Source organism: Cyrtonyx montezumae, unplaced genomic scaffold, assembly GCF_038088225.1.
Source record: "Cyrtonyx montezumae isolate F1298 unplaced genomic scaffold, pur_monq_1.0 scaffold_4, whole genome shotgun sequence".
NCBI lineage: Eukaryota > Metazoa > Chordata > Aves > Galliformes > Odontophoridae > Cyrtonyx > Cyrtonyx montezumae.
In genome coordinates, this window is record NW_027072045.1 from 11,237,065 (window position 1) to 11,255,214 (window position 18,150).

Below are 18,150 nucleotides of genomic sequence, written 5' to 3' on the forward strand. Positions count from 1 at the left end.
GGCTCAAAGACCACACTTGAAATCTAGGCTATGCCTTTGAAGTATTTCTTGGGTTTCTTCTCTTTTACCACTGCCCCTTGTGTACTTCTCTGGCGTGAGGTCTTGCAAAAGTGTGTTTGCAAACAGTTTGCAAACACTTCACAACCCATGACCGCAAGATGCTTTATGGTCTCCTATTAAACACAAAACCCTTCTGTTCATAGGTCGCTTCTTTAAATGCTGGTTCAAGCTCATTCCTGCCACTTCATGCTGCTCTGGAAGTGCAGGGAGAGCAGCGTGACGGGCCTGCCCCTCCGTGCTAGGGAGCATCTGTCCCTCTGGGGACCTGGGGCTCAGGTTTCAGTAACACAACACTTCGTGCAGCCATGTACGTGTTCAAAAGAGCCAACTGGCTGGAGCTCCTGCAGTGACGCTCGGCTGATTTGGCAGCTGGGTCGATTCTGTCAAGTTACAGTATGGGAGTGAAGTCCAGATACAAATCCTCTCTCTTACCCGCTTGAGGAACATGGGGAGGGGAGGGGGAAGCTCTCAGGGGACTGTGTGTCATTATTGGCATGGAAATGCTTTGTGATTATCAGCAGCAGGGTAGTGGCAAGGGGCTGATTATCTATCATGTCGTCAGCATAAATAATCAGTGGGCCCCTGAGCTGGGCTCCGCCTTTTGCAATGGCTCCACGTAATCACTGTGTAACAGTTTAAAAGCAGGCAGAACAGAAAAACAGCTGGACTAATTCTGACCCTAACTGATGTTGCCTTTTCTCCCTTCACTAGAAGAGAAATATGTCACTATCCAGCCATACGCCAGCCAGGGGAAGGATGAGATTGGGTTCGAAAAAGGGGTCACCGTGGAGGTCATCCAAAAGAACCTGGAAGGATGGTGGTACATAAGGTAAAGAAGCTGCACAGCCATGTTTCTGCAGGGCCTGTGGCAGTGAACTTTTCTTATTGTTCACTTCATGTTAGCACTTAACTAATTCTGTAGCTGGGTAAGGAAACCCAGATTATCTGTACTGCATCTTGAAGAAATGTAAAGAAAAGGCAAAGACAATGTGATGTTGATTAAAATAATGCTGCAGCATATGCTTTAGACTATTCCAGTGGGGAAATTCCTTAACCTGTGGAAACTTTTTTCTTCCTTCAAGTTGAAAGCCCATATCTGAGTTGATATGACAGCCCTGACAAGGATTTCTTTTGTGTGTAATTTTAATCTGTTTCCAGTGTCAGTTTTTCTGCAGCACATTTAAATCATTTATAGCAGTGCTAAAAGGCTGATGGTGGTCTGTTGAGCTGTTTGGGGTAGATGGTGCTGTCTTCAGGGACAAAAGGTCAGTTTTCTGGTTATTGCTCCTCATGAAACTTATTGACACTTCAGCTAATTCATCTGACTTCTGCTTATCCAGACTGGGCACTCAAGAATGTCAAAGGACTGTGTTCTAAGGGCTGGTGAAGTTATTGTCATGTGTCTAACTTTATGTATTTGAAATACAGTCATAGAGGCTTGTGACTTAAGCACTTTACAAGGAGATTTTTCTGGAAAAATATATGTTAAGCATGCATAAAATAGGGATATAAGGTGTCAGTACTTTAAAAGCTTTCTCCATCTAGGCATACACAGCACATAGGATTCTGCCTCTTTGTAACAAATGCTTTCCTCAGGTGCATGGATCTGGCAGTATTATGACATCTCATGTCCTTTTAAACAAGAAGTGATACAACAGGTAGCTTAAAAATGCAGGTTTATTTCTCAGCCAGTGCAGAACATCTCATGAAGTCATCTTTCTGTTCAGCGTGTAATTTTAATGATTTTCCCCTTTTCTTCCTCAAGCCATAACTTGCTTTTGTTTGAGCTCTGCAGGATTCATTAACTATGGACGAGGGCTATGAAATTGCTGACCAAAGCAATGTTGTTATTTTTCTTGATGTCCCATAGTTAGAAAATAGATTTTTGTCTTCCATCTAATGCTCCCATAGAGGGAAGAAGCTAATAAAGATAGCAGCAGAGTCAGGAAAGTACTCTAGATAGGAGGCACTCAGAATGTATGGGTTTGGTCAGGTCACATTTTTTTCTTCTTTAATCATTCACGGGAGTGGAATCCAAAGCTGCAGATAGAGGAGCCAAGAGCACGTAGGTTTTGTGAGGGAAGAAGCAATGCAAGAGATCTCTGATTTAGTTCAGTGTTCTTTGAAATGTAGCTGTATTACTACTGTAGATTCCCCCTTGCCTTGCCAACAGCTCTACAACAAATAGAAGTCCCTTTTTTTCTTTTCCCTTGCAGTCTCCTTTCAACTAGCCACACGTTTTTCTAGAAACTAAAGCACAAGTGTGTGCTTGTCAGGCTGTACAGTAGAAGTGCAATCTGGCATACACTGACACTTGCTGAAGTGGCTCCTTCACATTCATCTGCTTGAAGAGCAGTGGGTTCCCCACCCTCTCCACGTTAGGCTGGGAATGCAGCATGCCCTTGGCTTTTCTTTTTAAAGAGACATTTCGGGTTGAGCAGCCTCTGTTTTGTTGAAAGGTGGGTTAGCTCTTCCCCATATGAGTGTGTTGGGTGCTTTGGTGTCAGTCATCTTCTGCCGCTTTAGAGTACTGCTCTGCCCTCTGGCTCAAGGTTTAGTCAGCTCTTAGAAACTTTTTTTCCCCACCAGCAACACTTTGAGAAATGTTGATGCAGTGATCTGTCCCTGGCAAGCTCCTCCTTTGCAGCTCAAACTGTCTTGAACTTCTTGTGCTATTTATTAGGCTTAAGCCCCAATGATACTGTTCGGGACCATTCAGAAAAAAGGTTCCTGATCCTCAACAATTCTGCATTCTGAGCACTGAGCACAACTCCCTCTCCTGCAGTGAGCATTCAGGGAAGTGGGAAGAGGCTGCAGCTGAATCCTGCTGCCTTGTTGTCTGCTGAGCTGGATAGCAGAGCCGGAATACACACGCAAATGTCCAGAAATAAAAACAAACCCAAGCAGCTTGCAAATGGAATCTACCTTAAAGACATTAGCGTGTTCCACCTTAAATATGTAATTTCCCCAAATTCCTTGCCATGTGCTGATCCTCATTTCCTGTCCCTCTTTTTCTTTTTCTTCCTTTTTTTTTTTTCTTTTTTCTTTTTTTTCTTTTTTTTTTTCCTCCCCCGGTTTGCTTCCCTCTGGAGTAATTCCAGTGCTCTGGAGCTGGAAAGCAGATGTGACTCTCAGACTCACACAGGCATTTCTGCCTTAAAAAAAAAAAAAAAAAAAAAAAAAAACATTCTTATGGTTTGAATCCATTTTTTCCTTCATGTAATATCAACAGAGAGAGTTTTGAAATCATGGGGAACCAAATCACTGTACCTCATTCTATAGCCCTCCCATTTCTTTGCTGTAGAAGCTAGAGACAGTATTGGTGTTCTCCTTTATTTTGTACATTATGACTTTAAAAAAATATTTCAGATGTGGAGAAGTGAAACAAATGCTCTGTCACGGACCCTTCATCCTGCTGCACTGAGTTCAGCAGATCTGTGCACTTCCCAATGACATTAACACCCATTATTTAAATCTTGCTTTTCATTGTTACCTGTACCTGGAGGTCATCTCATGGCGCCCATTTGCATTGAAATGACAACACACAAAGCAAAGGGTTTGCTATCAGCCTGCTGCTTCTGTTTTGTTGTTTGTTCTGAGCCTGAGCCCAAGAGAATGAGGTGCACTTGAGCTGCCCTGGAGCTGGGAGGGACCTAGACTGGGGTTTGAGGTATTTCCAGTGGGTTGTGATTATAAACGAAGGAAGGATGTTTGTGATTCAGCTCTTGGACGTTAAGTGAAGGTTGTTACCGGTTCAAGACTTCTCTGAAGCTGGTTGGCCTTTGTCTTAATTCTTGATCTCCCCATTTTATAGGTGAGAGTGATCTTTGAGGTGATCTTTGTAAAAGGGGTTTGAGATTACCAGGTTCGAGGACTAAGGTGTAAGTCTGTCTGACTTCTTCCATAAGCGTAATTTTCTTTATGGAGCTGCAAAAATAAGCTGGCAGTTGCTGGCAGCTACTGCACAGCATTAACTTCAGATTGAATTTACTGACTCATAGGAAGGAGTAGCTACCAACAGCCTCTGCTGAGGGTATGTTGCCCAGAGCTATGAACCGTTCAGCTATTGCTGCTTCTATTCATTGGGAGAAACTGTGTGAGATCAGAGGTCTGAAGCTGCAGGGTTACATGGGCTGATCCAAACACACAAGGTTGGCAGGAGAACTAACGAGCCAGCATAGAGCCTGCCTGTTGCTGTTTTTCTGATCTTAAACGTGTTAAGTCACCCACAAACTAAGATGGATGTAGAATGTTTTTTCTTGCTGATTTTGCACAATCAAGCTCTGTTGAGAGTAACCTTTGGAACTGCGGTGTTCAGTGTGCTGGCCGGCATAGCTCAAGTCTTTACATTTCCAAATCATGTAAAGTTCTGTGGCCTTCCAAAACCAACAACAGCAGACTTACCTGATGCACTCACTGGTCTGTAGCTCTGCAAAAAGACCATCTACTGCAGAAGCAGATGGAGCAAAAAGTCTTCGGGATTTGAAGATGGTACTGAGATGCCTTCCCATAAAGAGGGGTATGGAACATATGGAAGTCTTTTTTTTTCCTTTCAGCTTGGTTTGTTGTTTGTCTGAAAATCCTCAAAGAGGACAGAATTGTGTAGACTGATACAGTGTCAGTAGCTAGTTGTTGCATATCTGTTATAAACCAAATCAAGCCATTATCACTTCATTACTTTTTATTAGTCTCCTTGCTGCAAACAACACTCAAAGCTCTTGGGATGTTTTTCTTTGATACCAGAATCCTTGGAAAAACACATTGCTGAACTCTCTGAACAGGAAAGATGCCTTATCTTTGCCTTCATGCATGACAGAAAGAAGCTGCTGTAGGGAACAGCAGCATCTCTGTTTAGTGTCCATATTGATCTAGAGAGGGGAGGAAAAGGCAAGCTTTTAAACACAGAGACCCTTGTACTTCTTGCTGTAAGTACAGGAATTGTATTTGCTTTTGTACAGCAAGATGCTAACAACAAGTCTAAGGAAGCCAACATGCAGTACATCTTACTGTTCGATCCATAAAGTCCCAGTGCCCTTCTTGAGTGTTCAGACATGATGGATGGTGTTCAGATGGTGCAGAAATCTCACAGTGAACCCCCAAATCCTTGCTGTACATGACAGTCATGCATCTGATTGAAAACTATTTGATGATATTCCCCCACACTCCCCCCCCCCCAGCTTCCTCCTCTGCAGTCTGAATTTCTATTTTCATTGAAGAACCTTAGAGTCCTACTGTTTTAACCTTTGTATTTCCTGCAGATTTCCTGAGCACCAGGAATTTAATGGGGCCTGCTTTCCCACTTACGGTTCAAGCACCTGCCTTGGGTATCATGAAAGATTAAAGAGAGAGGGGTTTCAGTGACTCACTCTGTAGCAGGTTAAGGTTTCATTAAGAAAAGCAGAGTTCATCCACATGGTCCTCCCTGGAGTCTGATTGTAATCTGAAATCCCTGCTGAGGTGTTAGGAATGGCAGGAGTTAGAAAAATCGTCTTCCCAAAAGCCCAGTTGTGAAAGAATGACTTCAGTTTGAAGTGTAGCATGAGCAGCTCAGCCTGGTGCTCCAGGAACACGTACTGGATTCGAGTGTCTTTTCAGATTTCCCAGTTTATTTCTTCAAATAGCCCCTAGCTAGTTTAGGAAAATTAGTCTCCATCAAATCTGTTTGTTTTTTTCTCTATTCAGATTTTTTCTTAACCTTGCAATGATGGAGGAAGCTACAGTGGTTTAAGAATCCCATATTCTCCATAAAAATAAAAAAGCTGATCAGACAGGACTGGAGTTACGAGAGGAGGGGAAGTATTCATTATTATAATTACAAGGAGATAGGATTGCACAAGGGCCTTTTATAGAGCGCCTGTAGGGGCTCTGTGTGGGGATGAATTTCATTCTTATTTTAGCTCTTTTCCATTTTGATTTGTTGCTTGGAAGGATTAAAATCTTATACTCACTGGCTTGCATTTTTTTGCTGGATGGAATAATACTGAATTTTTCTAGTACTGTCTAGATGGGACATGAAACAAAAACAGTGAAGCTCTTTGTCTTGTGAACAACTGTATTCCTCACCCAGAGAGACTCCTGTTTTATGATAAGTGACTTTTAAGAGTAGTCTGCAGTTTGCTACTAGCTGAGCTGACTTTGAGATGGGTAATAAATGGAGCGCTCAGATCAGCTTTTGTGGTTTCCAAGTTTGGTTTTATGTCATCATCCATTAATTTTGCCTTTGTTGTTGCACCTTGAATGTGTGAGAAGGCTGTGTTAATGTGTTGATATTTCCTTTTGCACCTGCAGGTATCTTGGCAAAGAGGGCTGGGCCCCAGCTTCATATCTGAAGAAGGCTAAAGATGATCTTCCATCTAGAAAAAAGAACTTAACTGGGCCAGTGGAAATCATTGGAAACATCATGGAGATCAGCAACCTGTTGAACAAGAAATCCACTGACAAGGAAACTCAAGCAGAAAATGAGACCTCAGAAACACATATTACCAAGAAGGAAATCAGTTTGCCTATTCTTTGCAATGACTCTAATGGTAATGCCATGATGACACCAGACAAGCAGGCTTCCAAACTGGCCCAGGGATCTCCAGCTATAGCAAGGATAGCACCACAAAGAGCTCAGATAAGTAAGTCAGTAATAGTGTGGATTTCCACTGGCTTGCAATGAATTATTGCTTTCTATCTTTCAGGGCTGGCATTACCTAAAGTCAAATTAGGTCCTGTGTATGCTGACCTTAGAGCTGAGCCTGCTGTGTAGACCTTTGCAGTTGTCTGCAGATCTGCAGGAACTGCAAGATACCATCATTCCTTAATAGTGATAAAATTTGACTTTATACGAAGTCAGGCTAATGCCTATTTATCTTAGCCAGTATGTGGTGACTTAACATTTTATTTCAGGTTTTTTTCCCTCTTCTGAACACCATAAAATGTGCTGACCCCCAGCCCCAGTAACTCAGATGGCATGATGGTGTGTTCCAATCAAGGAGACCACTTACATCTTATCTTTCGTTCATTTTGCTCTTTTCCTGGGATCAAATTGCTATAATGTTTGTACTACTTAATCTGCAAAATGCAGATGCTAACACTCATCTGAGCAGGGAATGGTATGATAGTTTTAGAGAGGACAGTATAAATGTTACTAATATAGTGGATTATTTTTACTGCTGGGGTAAAGCTAGATACTAGGCCAATTCTTTGTTGGCTTGTCTCCAATGGCCTGGCCAGTTCCAGCAGAACATACAATCCACTACTTTCTGGCAGTGATTTCCTCTTAAATTTGCTAGCCTAGCTGAGATGAATAGCAAAGTTACCTTAGTATTTCTAATATATCCTCATAGTTTCCTGCTTGTTTCACAGAGGTAGCTTAAATATTTCAAATATTGCTTTCTAAAACTTTCACTGTAACAATGGAGAGCTGCTGAGGAATGTGTTTAGCAGTACCTAACAAGCTAAATAAACTTTCCCCTCATCTTTCCTGCTTAGGTTCTCCAAATTTAAGAACAAGGCCACCCCCACGAAGAGAATCCAGTCTGGTTTGTATTGTTTTACAATATGGAGTAGCAGTGGGAGTAGGTGTGTGGGTGCTTTATGAGACTTCTTTCAGTTGTGCTAAGTGTGGGGCAGTGGGGCATATCTGAGACATCCTTTATTTTCGTGACTGTTCATTTTATTGTTGAACAAACGTAGATATCCTAATGTTAACTGGGAGATTTGTTTTTCAAAATGTTGCCCTAACTAAGGAAATGTTGAACTGTTCTTAAATTGCAGCCACCTTCCATATGAGAATATCTTAATGCTATGTTATGTCTGAACCTCGAAGAGAGTCACTTTCAGTCCTACTGAAATAAGTATTTTGAGAAGGAGATGCTTGTGTTGGACTTGAAACAGTTATTGGGAGTTAGATATCAGAAGCCTTCGCAGCTGAGGGTGTAGAACTGAAACAGACCTGACCTAGCAGTTTCAAACCAACCCCTCAACCACATGATGTTGGTGGCATGAGTATTTTCATGGGAAAATGAAAGTTTGAAGAAGGAAGAACATTGTAAATCTACTATGACATGAATGTGCATTAGAGCCTGTGTGGCTGACTTGGAAGTTTGAAGTTCTTCTGAACACCTTTAGCAAGGACTCTTGTCTTTTGACCTCAAATGATAGATGTCTTATACCTGGGAGTTCCTCCCCTCCCTCCATTGCTCCCATCTTTGAGGTGGCTAAGTTCCACTGTTGTATATGTTCAGATGACTTGGAATCTTATGGAAGGGTGTGTGCTACAGGAATAAGACCTTCTATGATCCTTTATTTTCAAAGGTGGGAATGTGGAATTTTGGACCAATTTATGACATTTGGACCATTGTCTGTATAGTTCTCATTTGAAGTAATCCATTGCACATAAATCACACTAATAACTTCTTTGTAGATAGATAGTACATAGCATTCACTCTTTGCTATAGTTTTTGTAATCTGTTTGGCACTTGAGATGCCTCTTAAGCAACTAGAAGAATATCAAATTTGCATTTTTTTTCTGTTTCTCCTTGCATTATTTTTGTTTTGACGAGACTACCACAGATAATCCCACACTAAAAATAATAATGATAATACATGTGAAACCCTAAACAAGTAAGGTGTTTTCACTTATCTTCTTCAGATCCAAACCACCCTTTTATCTGACAGTATTACTTTACTTCTCCTGTATTTCAGAATTGATAGTGATGAAACATCCAATTACAACACTGTTCAACACTGTTTCTAAGATGCAGTGATGCAGTGAGTCCCTTCTTGAAGAGACTCTTGTCCTGTTTATCACCTTAAAAATATACAAAACCCTCTAAAATGTGACAGTGTAATGTAAAGGCATATAGCTTTTAGAGAAGTCTGATATGCTACTAATGACTCTAAATATCATTGTCTTGTTTTTCATAAAGTCGCTGTACAATTTAAACGGGTGCTTTGTTGACGTTTGGATTGTTGGTGTTCAGTGGAAGTTCTGGGAGTGTTATGGAGAGAAACTGGAATCTTTTGGCCCTATAGTGAGGTTCTTCCCTTCTGTCATTTCAGCTGAGTAAAGCTCTCTTGTTTCTTCCTGTGGCAGATGTCCACTTGGTCATATCACTGAAGAATTAAAATCTAGCAGCGGATTTAAGAGCAATAATTCATTAGGATTGCATTTTATAGTATTCTATTTGGCAATAGGCAGAATCTATCATGTGCCTGTTGCAGTGCAGTCTTCTGCAGTTGTGACAAGTTATCCTGAACTGAGTGTTACTGGATGAAGTCCCAGTGTAAATGGGCTGTTGTGACTGTGACTGGTATGGCAGCTCACACTTTACGCCCCTTCAATAAAAATGTTTTACTGGTCAGGTAAAATTATCACACTTTTAATAGCTAGCAAAAGCATCAGGAAGAGTGCATATTTAGAAAGCTTTCTGTCCTGTGGCCTATCCCTTTTAGGAAGATGCACAGGAAGAGTTCAGTGAACAGAACACCTGAGAAGGCAAACACTTGTACGTACTGCTGTTAAGACCACTGTTTCTATGGTTTAATTGAACAAAACTTCCTATTTGCCATAGGGTTTTCAGTTGCCCAAACCACCAGAGCCACCCTCTGTGGAAGTGGAATACTACACCATTGCAGAGTTCCAGTCTTGTATCTCTGATGGGATAAGCTTTCGTGGTGGACAGAAGGCAGAGGTGAGCCTTAACAGTGCAACTGGAAAAATAATACTTGGCTGTTGTAGGGGACGGGATTGAAAGGGAAGGAGCAGAAAGCAATTCATTGAGATTTTTGTCTAAGTATTGTGTTCCTTATCGTCTCATAGGTTATAGAGAAAAATTCTGGTGGCTGGTGGTATGTGCAGATTGGAGAGAAAGAAGGATGGGCTCCAGCCTCTTATATTGACAAGAGGAAGAAGCCAAATTTAAATAGAAGAACTAGTACCTTAACCCGCCCGAAAGTTCCTCCCCCAGCACCACCCAGTAAACCTAAAGACTCTGAAGAAGGAACAACTGGAATGGTTTCTTCAGGGGATACCCAGGACTCTCCCCACAAACTCAAATATGAAGAACCTGAGTATGATGTACCTGCCTTTGGCTTTGATTCAGAGTGTGAAGTAATTGAAAGTCATCGTGAAGAGGGCACTCCTGAAAAACGATTGTTTCAGCCCCTCAAGCCCTCTCCTGTGTCATCACTTCAGAAAGCAAAGTTCAAAGTAGGAGAGTCTTCAGAAGATGTTGCTAATGAAGAAGAGACCATCTACGAGAATGAAGGATTCAGGCGTTATGTGGAAGATGCTTTGTCCAATAAGGAATCTAGTGGGGACTCCGATTCTCAGAAAAGCTCTTCTCTCTCCTTGATTCGAAGGAACTCTCCGTGTTCCATCTCTCCTAAATCATCATTTGTGAAGCCCAAGATGGAAAAAGACATCCAGCCTGAGCTTGGAAAATGTCACTATTCCAGGAGTGAGGAGACAAAACCAAGATCAGCTTCAGATGTTGGATTACGTAGCATGCAAAGAACAGGCATGAAGAAGGAGCCTGGGCAGAGTCCTTCCATCAGAGCAAAACCAATTGTTAGGCCCAAACCATTCCTGAACAAGGCAGATTCTCAGAGTCAAGAAAAGATGGATATCAGCACTTTAAGGCGTCAGCTGAGGCCAACTGGGCAACTCAGAGGTGGACTTAAAGGTTCAAGAAGTGAAGAGTCTGAAAGCCCACCACACACAGCTTCTGAAAACCATGATGATCACGTTAGGAGGGGCTCAGCTGACCTCATTACAGCTCCTTCCCATGGCATTTTCTGCTCTAGCCATCCAGCCAAAACTGAGCAAGAAAATGATTCCAGGTGTTTCTATGTGACCACTGACTCATACCAGAAGGTACAGGATTCTGAAATTTGCTTCCCAGCAGGTGTAGAAGTGGAAGTGCTTGAAAAGCAAGCCAGTGGATGGTGGTATCTGAAATATGGAGATACGGAAGGCTGGGCTCCTTCTCATTACTTGGCTCTCCCTGATAACCAACAAGAAACCACATCAACAGAGATGGATGCCTCATTTGCCAGGAACAGAAAAAATGAAAATAAATCAAACAGCTTAGAGAAGATAGAGAAGAGGGTACAGGCTTTGAATACCATCAACCAGAGCAAACGTGCAACACCACCCATCCCAAGCAAACCTCCAGGTGGATTTTCGAAGACATCAGGACCCATAAAAATGAGGAATGGAGTGAGGCAGCTTGCTGTCAGACCTCAGTCAGTGTTTGTGTCTCCACCACCTAAGGATAACAACTTGTCATGCTCCTTGCGCAGAAATGAGTCTTTAACAGCCACTGATCATCTTAGAAATGTTCGTCGGAATTCCTCCTTCAGTAATGCACGATCGCCGCCGGGTGATGCGAAGGGAAAGCAGCCTGAGAGGTCAGGCTCTGAGGGTTCAGAGACCACCTCCAACCTCCCAGCCCAGAGGAATGGGATCCCTGTGTCCACTGTCAGGCCAAAACCCATTGAAAAATCCCAGTTCATCCACAACAATCTCAAGGACATTTATGTTTCGATTGCAGACTATGAAGGGGATGAGGAGACTGCAGGGTTTCAAGAAGGTGTCTGCATGGAGGTCCTTGAAAGGAACCCAAATGGCTGGTGGTACTGCCAGATCATGAATGGTGTGAAGCCATTCAAGGGCTGGGTTCCCTCAAATTATTTGGAGAAAAAGAACTAGTATTGCAATATCTTTAACCTCCCTAATTTATACTGTTCCTGCTGTGTACATGTGGAATAAACAACTGCTATACAAAAAGACCTTTCCCATGCACCCCAATTTGTATAAAAGGACAAAGGAGTCTATACTGAGGACAAGTCTGCCATGTTCTGGAGAGGTTTGTGGGGTTAACATATTGTAAGCAACTATGAGGAAGATGCAGCAGTCAACTGCCTTTTTGTGAAGTTGTTAATAATCTTGTATGTGTAACAGGGTATAACATCCCATCTTTCCCGTTATTGATAGGAAACCAAACGTGTGCCTTTTGTGAGAGAAAAATACACATGCATCTCAGCTTGGGGAGTTCTGTGCCAAACTCTTTCACAATCTTGGCTCCCTTTTCTCCTCATTCTTGTCCACACGTGGAATTTCAGATGCGTTTCTACAACTTGCATTGAGAAGCAAATGGAATTTTCTGAAACACAGAGGACTCTAATCCTTTGGAGAAGCGTTATTATTATTTTTTTTTTTAATTCTTCTCAACAGTTGGTTGGTCCTGAGTTGGAACCTTTTCGTCGTGGAGAGATTTGGTCTCTGACTTCAGCTGTGCTTTGTTGTTACTGCTAATTCACCCAAAATGGCCATCAGGTGGTGTTGGTTGGGGGGCTCCTTGTTTCTTTTCTTTCTGTCTCCTTCTTTGAGTTGATTTCAGGTGTTCTAGGGCAGCAATGCCTACTGGTGCTCGTAAAGACAAACCTACAAGCCCTATGCTTAAGCACGTTTATTATTTTGTAGGCTCTCTGTTTAGTTCTGTACCTGACTTTTGCCAGGAGATCCTGGTTGAGTCTCTTTACTGAGCTGGGTTTCTCAAAATTTGTCATAATATCAAAACTTACAGAAGTCTGTTAAGACACTGAAGACGTGGTTGTCAAATGTGTTGCTTCTGCATTTATTTTTATTTTTATTTTTTGCAATCTGGTCCAAATCCAAGCATACTGACTGCTAGCAGGGCCCACAAAGATATTAGTTAGAAATAGCTCTAACCTTCTGCAACATCAGTGTTTACAATGAGGGGGAAAAAAAGCCATCAAACTCGGTCTGCACATCCTTAATTTGTATATTTTTGAGGAATTGTTTTTCCATGTTTTGATTCTTTTCTGTGCATTCTGGGTTAACTTTTCTTTTTTTTTTTTTTTTTTTTGTCTTGGTTTACCAGAAGAGACTTAAAACTGAAGTAGGAGCCAAATATGTGTTTCTGTTCCCACTAGAATCCAAGAAGTACATTTGTACTGGAAAGTGTGCCTGGGATTTTCAGGCCCAGAGATTTAATATCAAAAGCAATTAAGTCTAAAACGCACTAACCAGGAAGCTGCCTCTTCATTTCTACTTGCTTTTTTCTTTTTTTCTTTTTTTTTTTTAAACTCATGCTTTGAAACGTGGCACCTGGTGGAGATAGCGTGGAGGGAAATAGAAGAGGCATCCATTGGAGAAGGCTTGGAATATGACGTTATTCTTGAGGTAGCCAACTCTTGTACTGTAAACATCATTGGCCAAATCCCTACTGTACTTGAGAAAGTCTTGCTTGCTTTTTTATTTTTAAAATGATTCTATTAATCACTCGAAATCAACACCTAATTCTTTAAAATGATAGGCAGTATTGTATGTCTGTTTTAAGGGGGAAGAGGCATACTATTTCACTACTGGTTTACACTAAATGATACATGCCCTTTTTTTCCACCAGAGCTTCATATGATTTGGCTTGGAAGGTAAAAGTTACAAAGAGTTTAAAATAGGCTGGGATCAAGGGTCTGAGTAAAATAGCACAACAATATCGTGTGTTACCGGGGATGTTTCTCTGCCAAAAAAAAATTACACCATTTATATGTTGTTCTTGTCTTTATTCTTAATTTTTGGGGGGTTGGGGTTTTTAATTGCTATGGTAATATTGAGAGAGTTGCCTAAAGCTAACCTGTCTGATATCCTTTAGGTGGCTGAAACAACATCGAAGTGCCACAACTGACTACAAATAGTGCTGTGGTTTGAGTGGCTCCCAGAATCCAGACAGGGAAGGGAGGGTGTTTGGGATCCCTTTAAATTGTGGTGTCAGGAGAAGGAGGTGTATCTGCACAACAGATTGTATCGGTGTGCAGGGTCCTCTTTGTACCTTACGTCTTACTATATAATATATGTGTATGAATCCAGTTGGCTCCATCTTACTGGATGTCTGTCTGAGGCATTGTGGCCCTGTCTCATACTTCTCCCCATTTTTAGTTGTACTAATATGGTTGCAGCCGTAAAAGACTGCTGGAGCTGTTGTGAGATTATAATAGAAGTATTATATTCTTCTGCTGGACAGTATTAAATAGAGCAATACATAGAGTTATCTGCTAGATTGCAGTACTAATAGTAGTGACTTAGTGACTTGTATTAATGTTATGATTTATTTTAACAATAATGATGCGGAAGTGGTTCATTATTTTGAATTAATGCACTTTAACAGTAAAAGAAATCAAATTGAAGCCAATGCAGAGAACCAAGTGCATTATTTAAAGGTGCAGTATATAATTATCATTTTCTTGAAGCACATATTTATTAAGAATTAACTTATTATTTAAAATATTCTAAAGTTGTTTAGAGACATTCCCACCAAGCCGTCTCTTTGGGGGGATGAAGAAGCACGGCTCCCAGATCTTCTGCATTGAGCCACTGAATTCTTTGAGTATGGTGCAGAGTGACGTGAGCCCCCCACCCAGGGAAAGGAGAGCAGCACACGGTTCAGATGGGAGAGCCCAGGCTGCAGTAAATAGTTGCACTTGCATCCAGCAAAGCTGAGCATCTCTGAGCTGCAGGAGTCTTTGCAGGGCTTGAGAAGGAAAAACTGCTTTTTGTGGCCATTTGTGGTGCTTGGTGCCACGTGCCTTGCACGATGCTGGATGGCACAGACAGATGGTGCCTGTGTTACCACCAGGCTTTTCTCGAGCATCAGCCCAACACACACAGTGGCCCAATTGCTCCTCTATCCCGTCATGAAAGCCTTATGGGGGCTGAGGAAAGACAGAGCCTATAGATGAGGCTGCAAAGCCAAGTGCTGTTGTGGCTGCCCCCTGCCCTTCTTTCCCACCTGCACCTGCAGAAGGGACGGGTGCATATTAGCTGCTTGTTGTCAGCTGCTGCCTGGCACTCTGGGCTTCACCCTCATTGGGAAGGCTCTGGTTTGGGCTTCCCTTTAATTCTGCTTGTACTTTAAAAGGGCACTTTTAAAGCAAATACCATACCCCAGAAGTTCCTGAAAATACAGTTGTTGTTTTTTTTTCATTTGTCCTCTCTTCTTGCTGTCATCACAGGTGGTTTATTCTCATTATTTTATTTTATTCTTTCAACTGAAAGATATCAGGTCATTTTTTATTTTTTTCCATTGGCAAGCAGCTAGTACCCATTTTTCTCATTAGCTGTGAAAGAGAAAGGTCCTAAAGTCCACCAGAGAAGCAGACTGCAGGGCAAACCTGGAAGGGGGGCTCAAAGGACAGTGCAGTGCTGGAAGCGTTTTATCTCTTCTCTGAAATGTTCAAGTTGCCTTAAGCTTTATTTACTAAATTTGTCAGAACTGACACTGGATCACGATCAGTATTTAAAGGTAACATACACCTCAGTGGGCACTCAATGCAGAAATCAGTAGTACTGTTTAAATCTCCCTTTTTCTGTCTGTTCTTGAACCAGGGCTCTGTGGGGCCCTGGAGATGTCAATTGCAGCAGAAGGGAGCCCTCGTCCGGGGGAGAGGTGGCTGCTGTCCCTGCTGCTCCCACGTCCCAAAAGCTTTGAATTGGAACCAACGGAGAACCCCAAGCCCAACGCCATAGAACAAAATTTGAGAATGTGAAAATTGTGTCTTGCTGTATACTGCAACTTTAATAATAATGAGCACTTCTGAGTTCGTTATTGAGGTTTATATAATGCCTGAAAGATTTAATTGCTGTTTTCCTCTGTCTCCCAGTTCATCCCAATTTCTTGTAACAGCAGCGATACGGTTTTGTTGGCTGCCCTTCTCCATGGGAGGCAATTCCTGTTAATTCTCAGCTCTCATGCCTTGCAGTGGGTGGGTGCAGCTGTATGTACCAGTCCTTTGCAAGCCAAACTTTCCAAGGTAAAAGATGCAATGGGCACGTGCCAGGATCTTGAATCACTGTACCAAAAACGGCACGTGCTCAGTAATTTCACAGATTGAAATTGGCTCATGGTTTGCCTCCTAAAAATGGAATTTCACATGCACTGGTACAGCTAAAACATGGATGTGGCCCTTGTGGATGCACTCCAAAGGCTCTTTCCATGACAATGCTATGAAGTTTGACGAAGGCATTATATGACTATTTTCATCACTTTCAGATCTTAATGAATCGTATTTTATTGTAATATATATTCATTGCTTTCCTCAGTTAAAAAGAAAGTTACTGCTTTTATCTTATATGAAAAACAAGGGAATTTGGTAAAGCATTCATTATTTTCATATTCCTAGTATTAACAGAATAGAACTAGTACTATTTAATTTTAGATCTTCATAGCTAGCTTGTTAATAACTCATATTTTCCTGTGTTGTATCCTACTATTTTTTTCTATTTTTTTCCCAGATACTCTGCATTCTTGAGGAAAAAAAAATCAAATCCAATGAGTGGATAAGTGCAATATTCATAGAATAAACAGGCCCCTCATCCAGGACTTGGAGTGGAACGTGCAGTGTGAAATGTTTGCAATTCTCTATTCGTGCACTCTTACAGGAACAGGAGATGCAGGGAAGGGGGCAGGTGGATGAAAATGGGACCCTTGGGTCGGTAGGGATGGATAGCTGGGGCTGTTGGGCTGGGAATGGCTGCTTGTCAGGGCATCACCTGGTACTAAAAGTGTAAGGATTATGCAGCATGTTGCCAGGTTTGTGTATAGGATGTGCATTGACGTCCTTATTAATACAGGACTTCCAAGCTATGCTTTAAGTTCTCTGTTATGTCATCCTTGCATGATACTGCCTTCTGGTTTGTCTCTGCTGGTGGTTATCCTCTTGTGCTTCAGAATCAATAACTTAAGAAGGGAAAATTTTTTGCTGGTGCTGTCCCAAGTTTTGATACTGTACTGTTATTTGTATTTATTTTGAGAGCTGTGGAAATATATTTCTACAGGCCCTCATTCCTTTTCTTCCTTAGGTTAACAGTAAGAAAGTCCCCATTTTATCCAGGTTATTTCTCACCTGCAGAATTTCACGGCTACTTTGATTTTTGAAATCTTAATTCCTGACCTGCTAAGGATGATCTCTCAGTTCCAAAGTAAAGCTGAGCAGAAACTTTGCTTCTTAAAAAAATAAATAAATATATATTGTCCTATTTGAATGGATGGAGAAACTTCCTCCTGTCCAATGTAATGTGACTATCCAGATAGCAGCAAAACCTCTCCTTGAAAAACTGGACTGTTTTCATGAGATCCAAAAGCAATGTGAAAGACAGAGCATTGTGTTCTATGAGCTGCCTGGAGGGCAGTTGTACCTCAGCCTTCTGCTTAATTCTTGTCCTGCTGCTCTCACATTTGTGAAAAGGCGTGGCCATTACCAGAGACCTTTGCATTCAGATAAGAACTGAGTTCTGCAGCTGTATTGAAATGTTTTTCAAAACCATGTCATTGATCCTGATGCTTTACAGATGAATTGTGTTTTGGAGAACCGACCTGATTCTTTCACTTGCTCTTGTCCAAACCAGCCAGAAGTCTGGGAGCATCGGCATGAGCGCTCACCACGGCCCTTCCTCAGCCAAAGGAAGCACCCCTGTTGGGTTCCCACCTCTCCTAAAGGAGCACGGGAGTGCTGAGCCTTGGGCTGCCGTGAACCATCTGCTCCATGCAGTCTTGCAGCTCTGTAAGACCCACTGGAGCTTTGCTGCTATCTTGCCGGTGTCTTCCCAACACCAGCAGCTCCTTCTCTGCTAACTTCAGATGCTATTTATCCACGTAGAGAAGTGCTGTGTGTAAATTCGGTGTTCAGTAGCTGCCAACTGCACTAATACAATGGCTCAAGAGCAAATGTTTATTCCCATTTGCTTTTAGTTGCTTGATAGAAGCAGGGACCACCAACGTGGCGATGCATAGGAAATGTGTCTGCATGCTTGAATTCTTCAGTGACCTCTGCTAGCTGTGCCCAGTGCTCCTATTTCTCTTTCTGTCCCTCTGTGCTGCTCAGTGGCCCCATCTGTTGTTTGTCTGTAGCTTCAGCTAAATTACTGTATGTAGGGCCACGTCCAGAGTGTCCCGCAGACTTGGGGTTGCGATGTAGGTTGCTGTTGCTGCTTTTCCTCCTCTGTCTTAGAGCCAGTCAGAGCACTCAGAGTCCCCCAGAACCTCCCCTTGGATACCTTTCTTGGGGTGTCAGCTGTGTGGG

The 18,150-nt window shown here is 42.1% G+C and overlaps 1 protein-coding gene across 5 annotated transcripts in view; it reads left to right on the forward strand.

Annotated features, from left to right (window-relative positions):
• The window catches only part of SH3PXD2A (SH3 and PX domains 2A), a 228,968-nt gene extending 214,066 nt beyond the window's left edge, over nt 1-14,902 (forward strand). For all 5 annotated transcript variants that reach the window (XM_065746041.1, XM_065746044.1, XM_065746043.1 and 2 more), the window contains 5 exons: nt 772-889; nt 6,349-6,680; nt 7,537-7,586; nt 9,621-9,740; nt 9,869-14,902. In XM_065746041.1, coding sequence (XP_065602113.1) covers nt 772-889; nt 6,349-6,680; nt 7,537-7,586; nt 9,621-9,740; nt 9,869-11,761 — 2,513 coding nt within the window. In that variant the 3' untranslated portion in view covers nt 11,762-14,902. The remainder of the gene's footprint in view (nt 1-771; nt 890-6,348; nt 6,681-7,536; nt 7,587-9,620; nt 9,741-9,868) is intronic.
• Nucleotides 14,903-18,150: the final 3,248 nt, after the last annotated feature.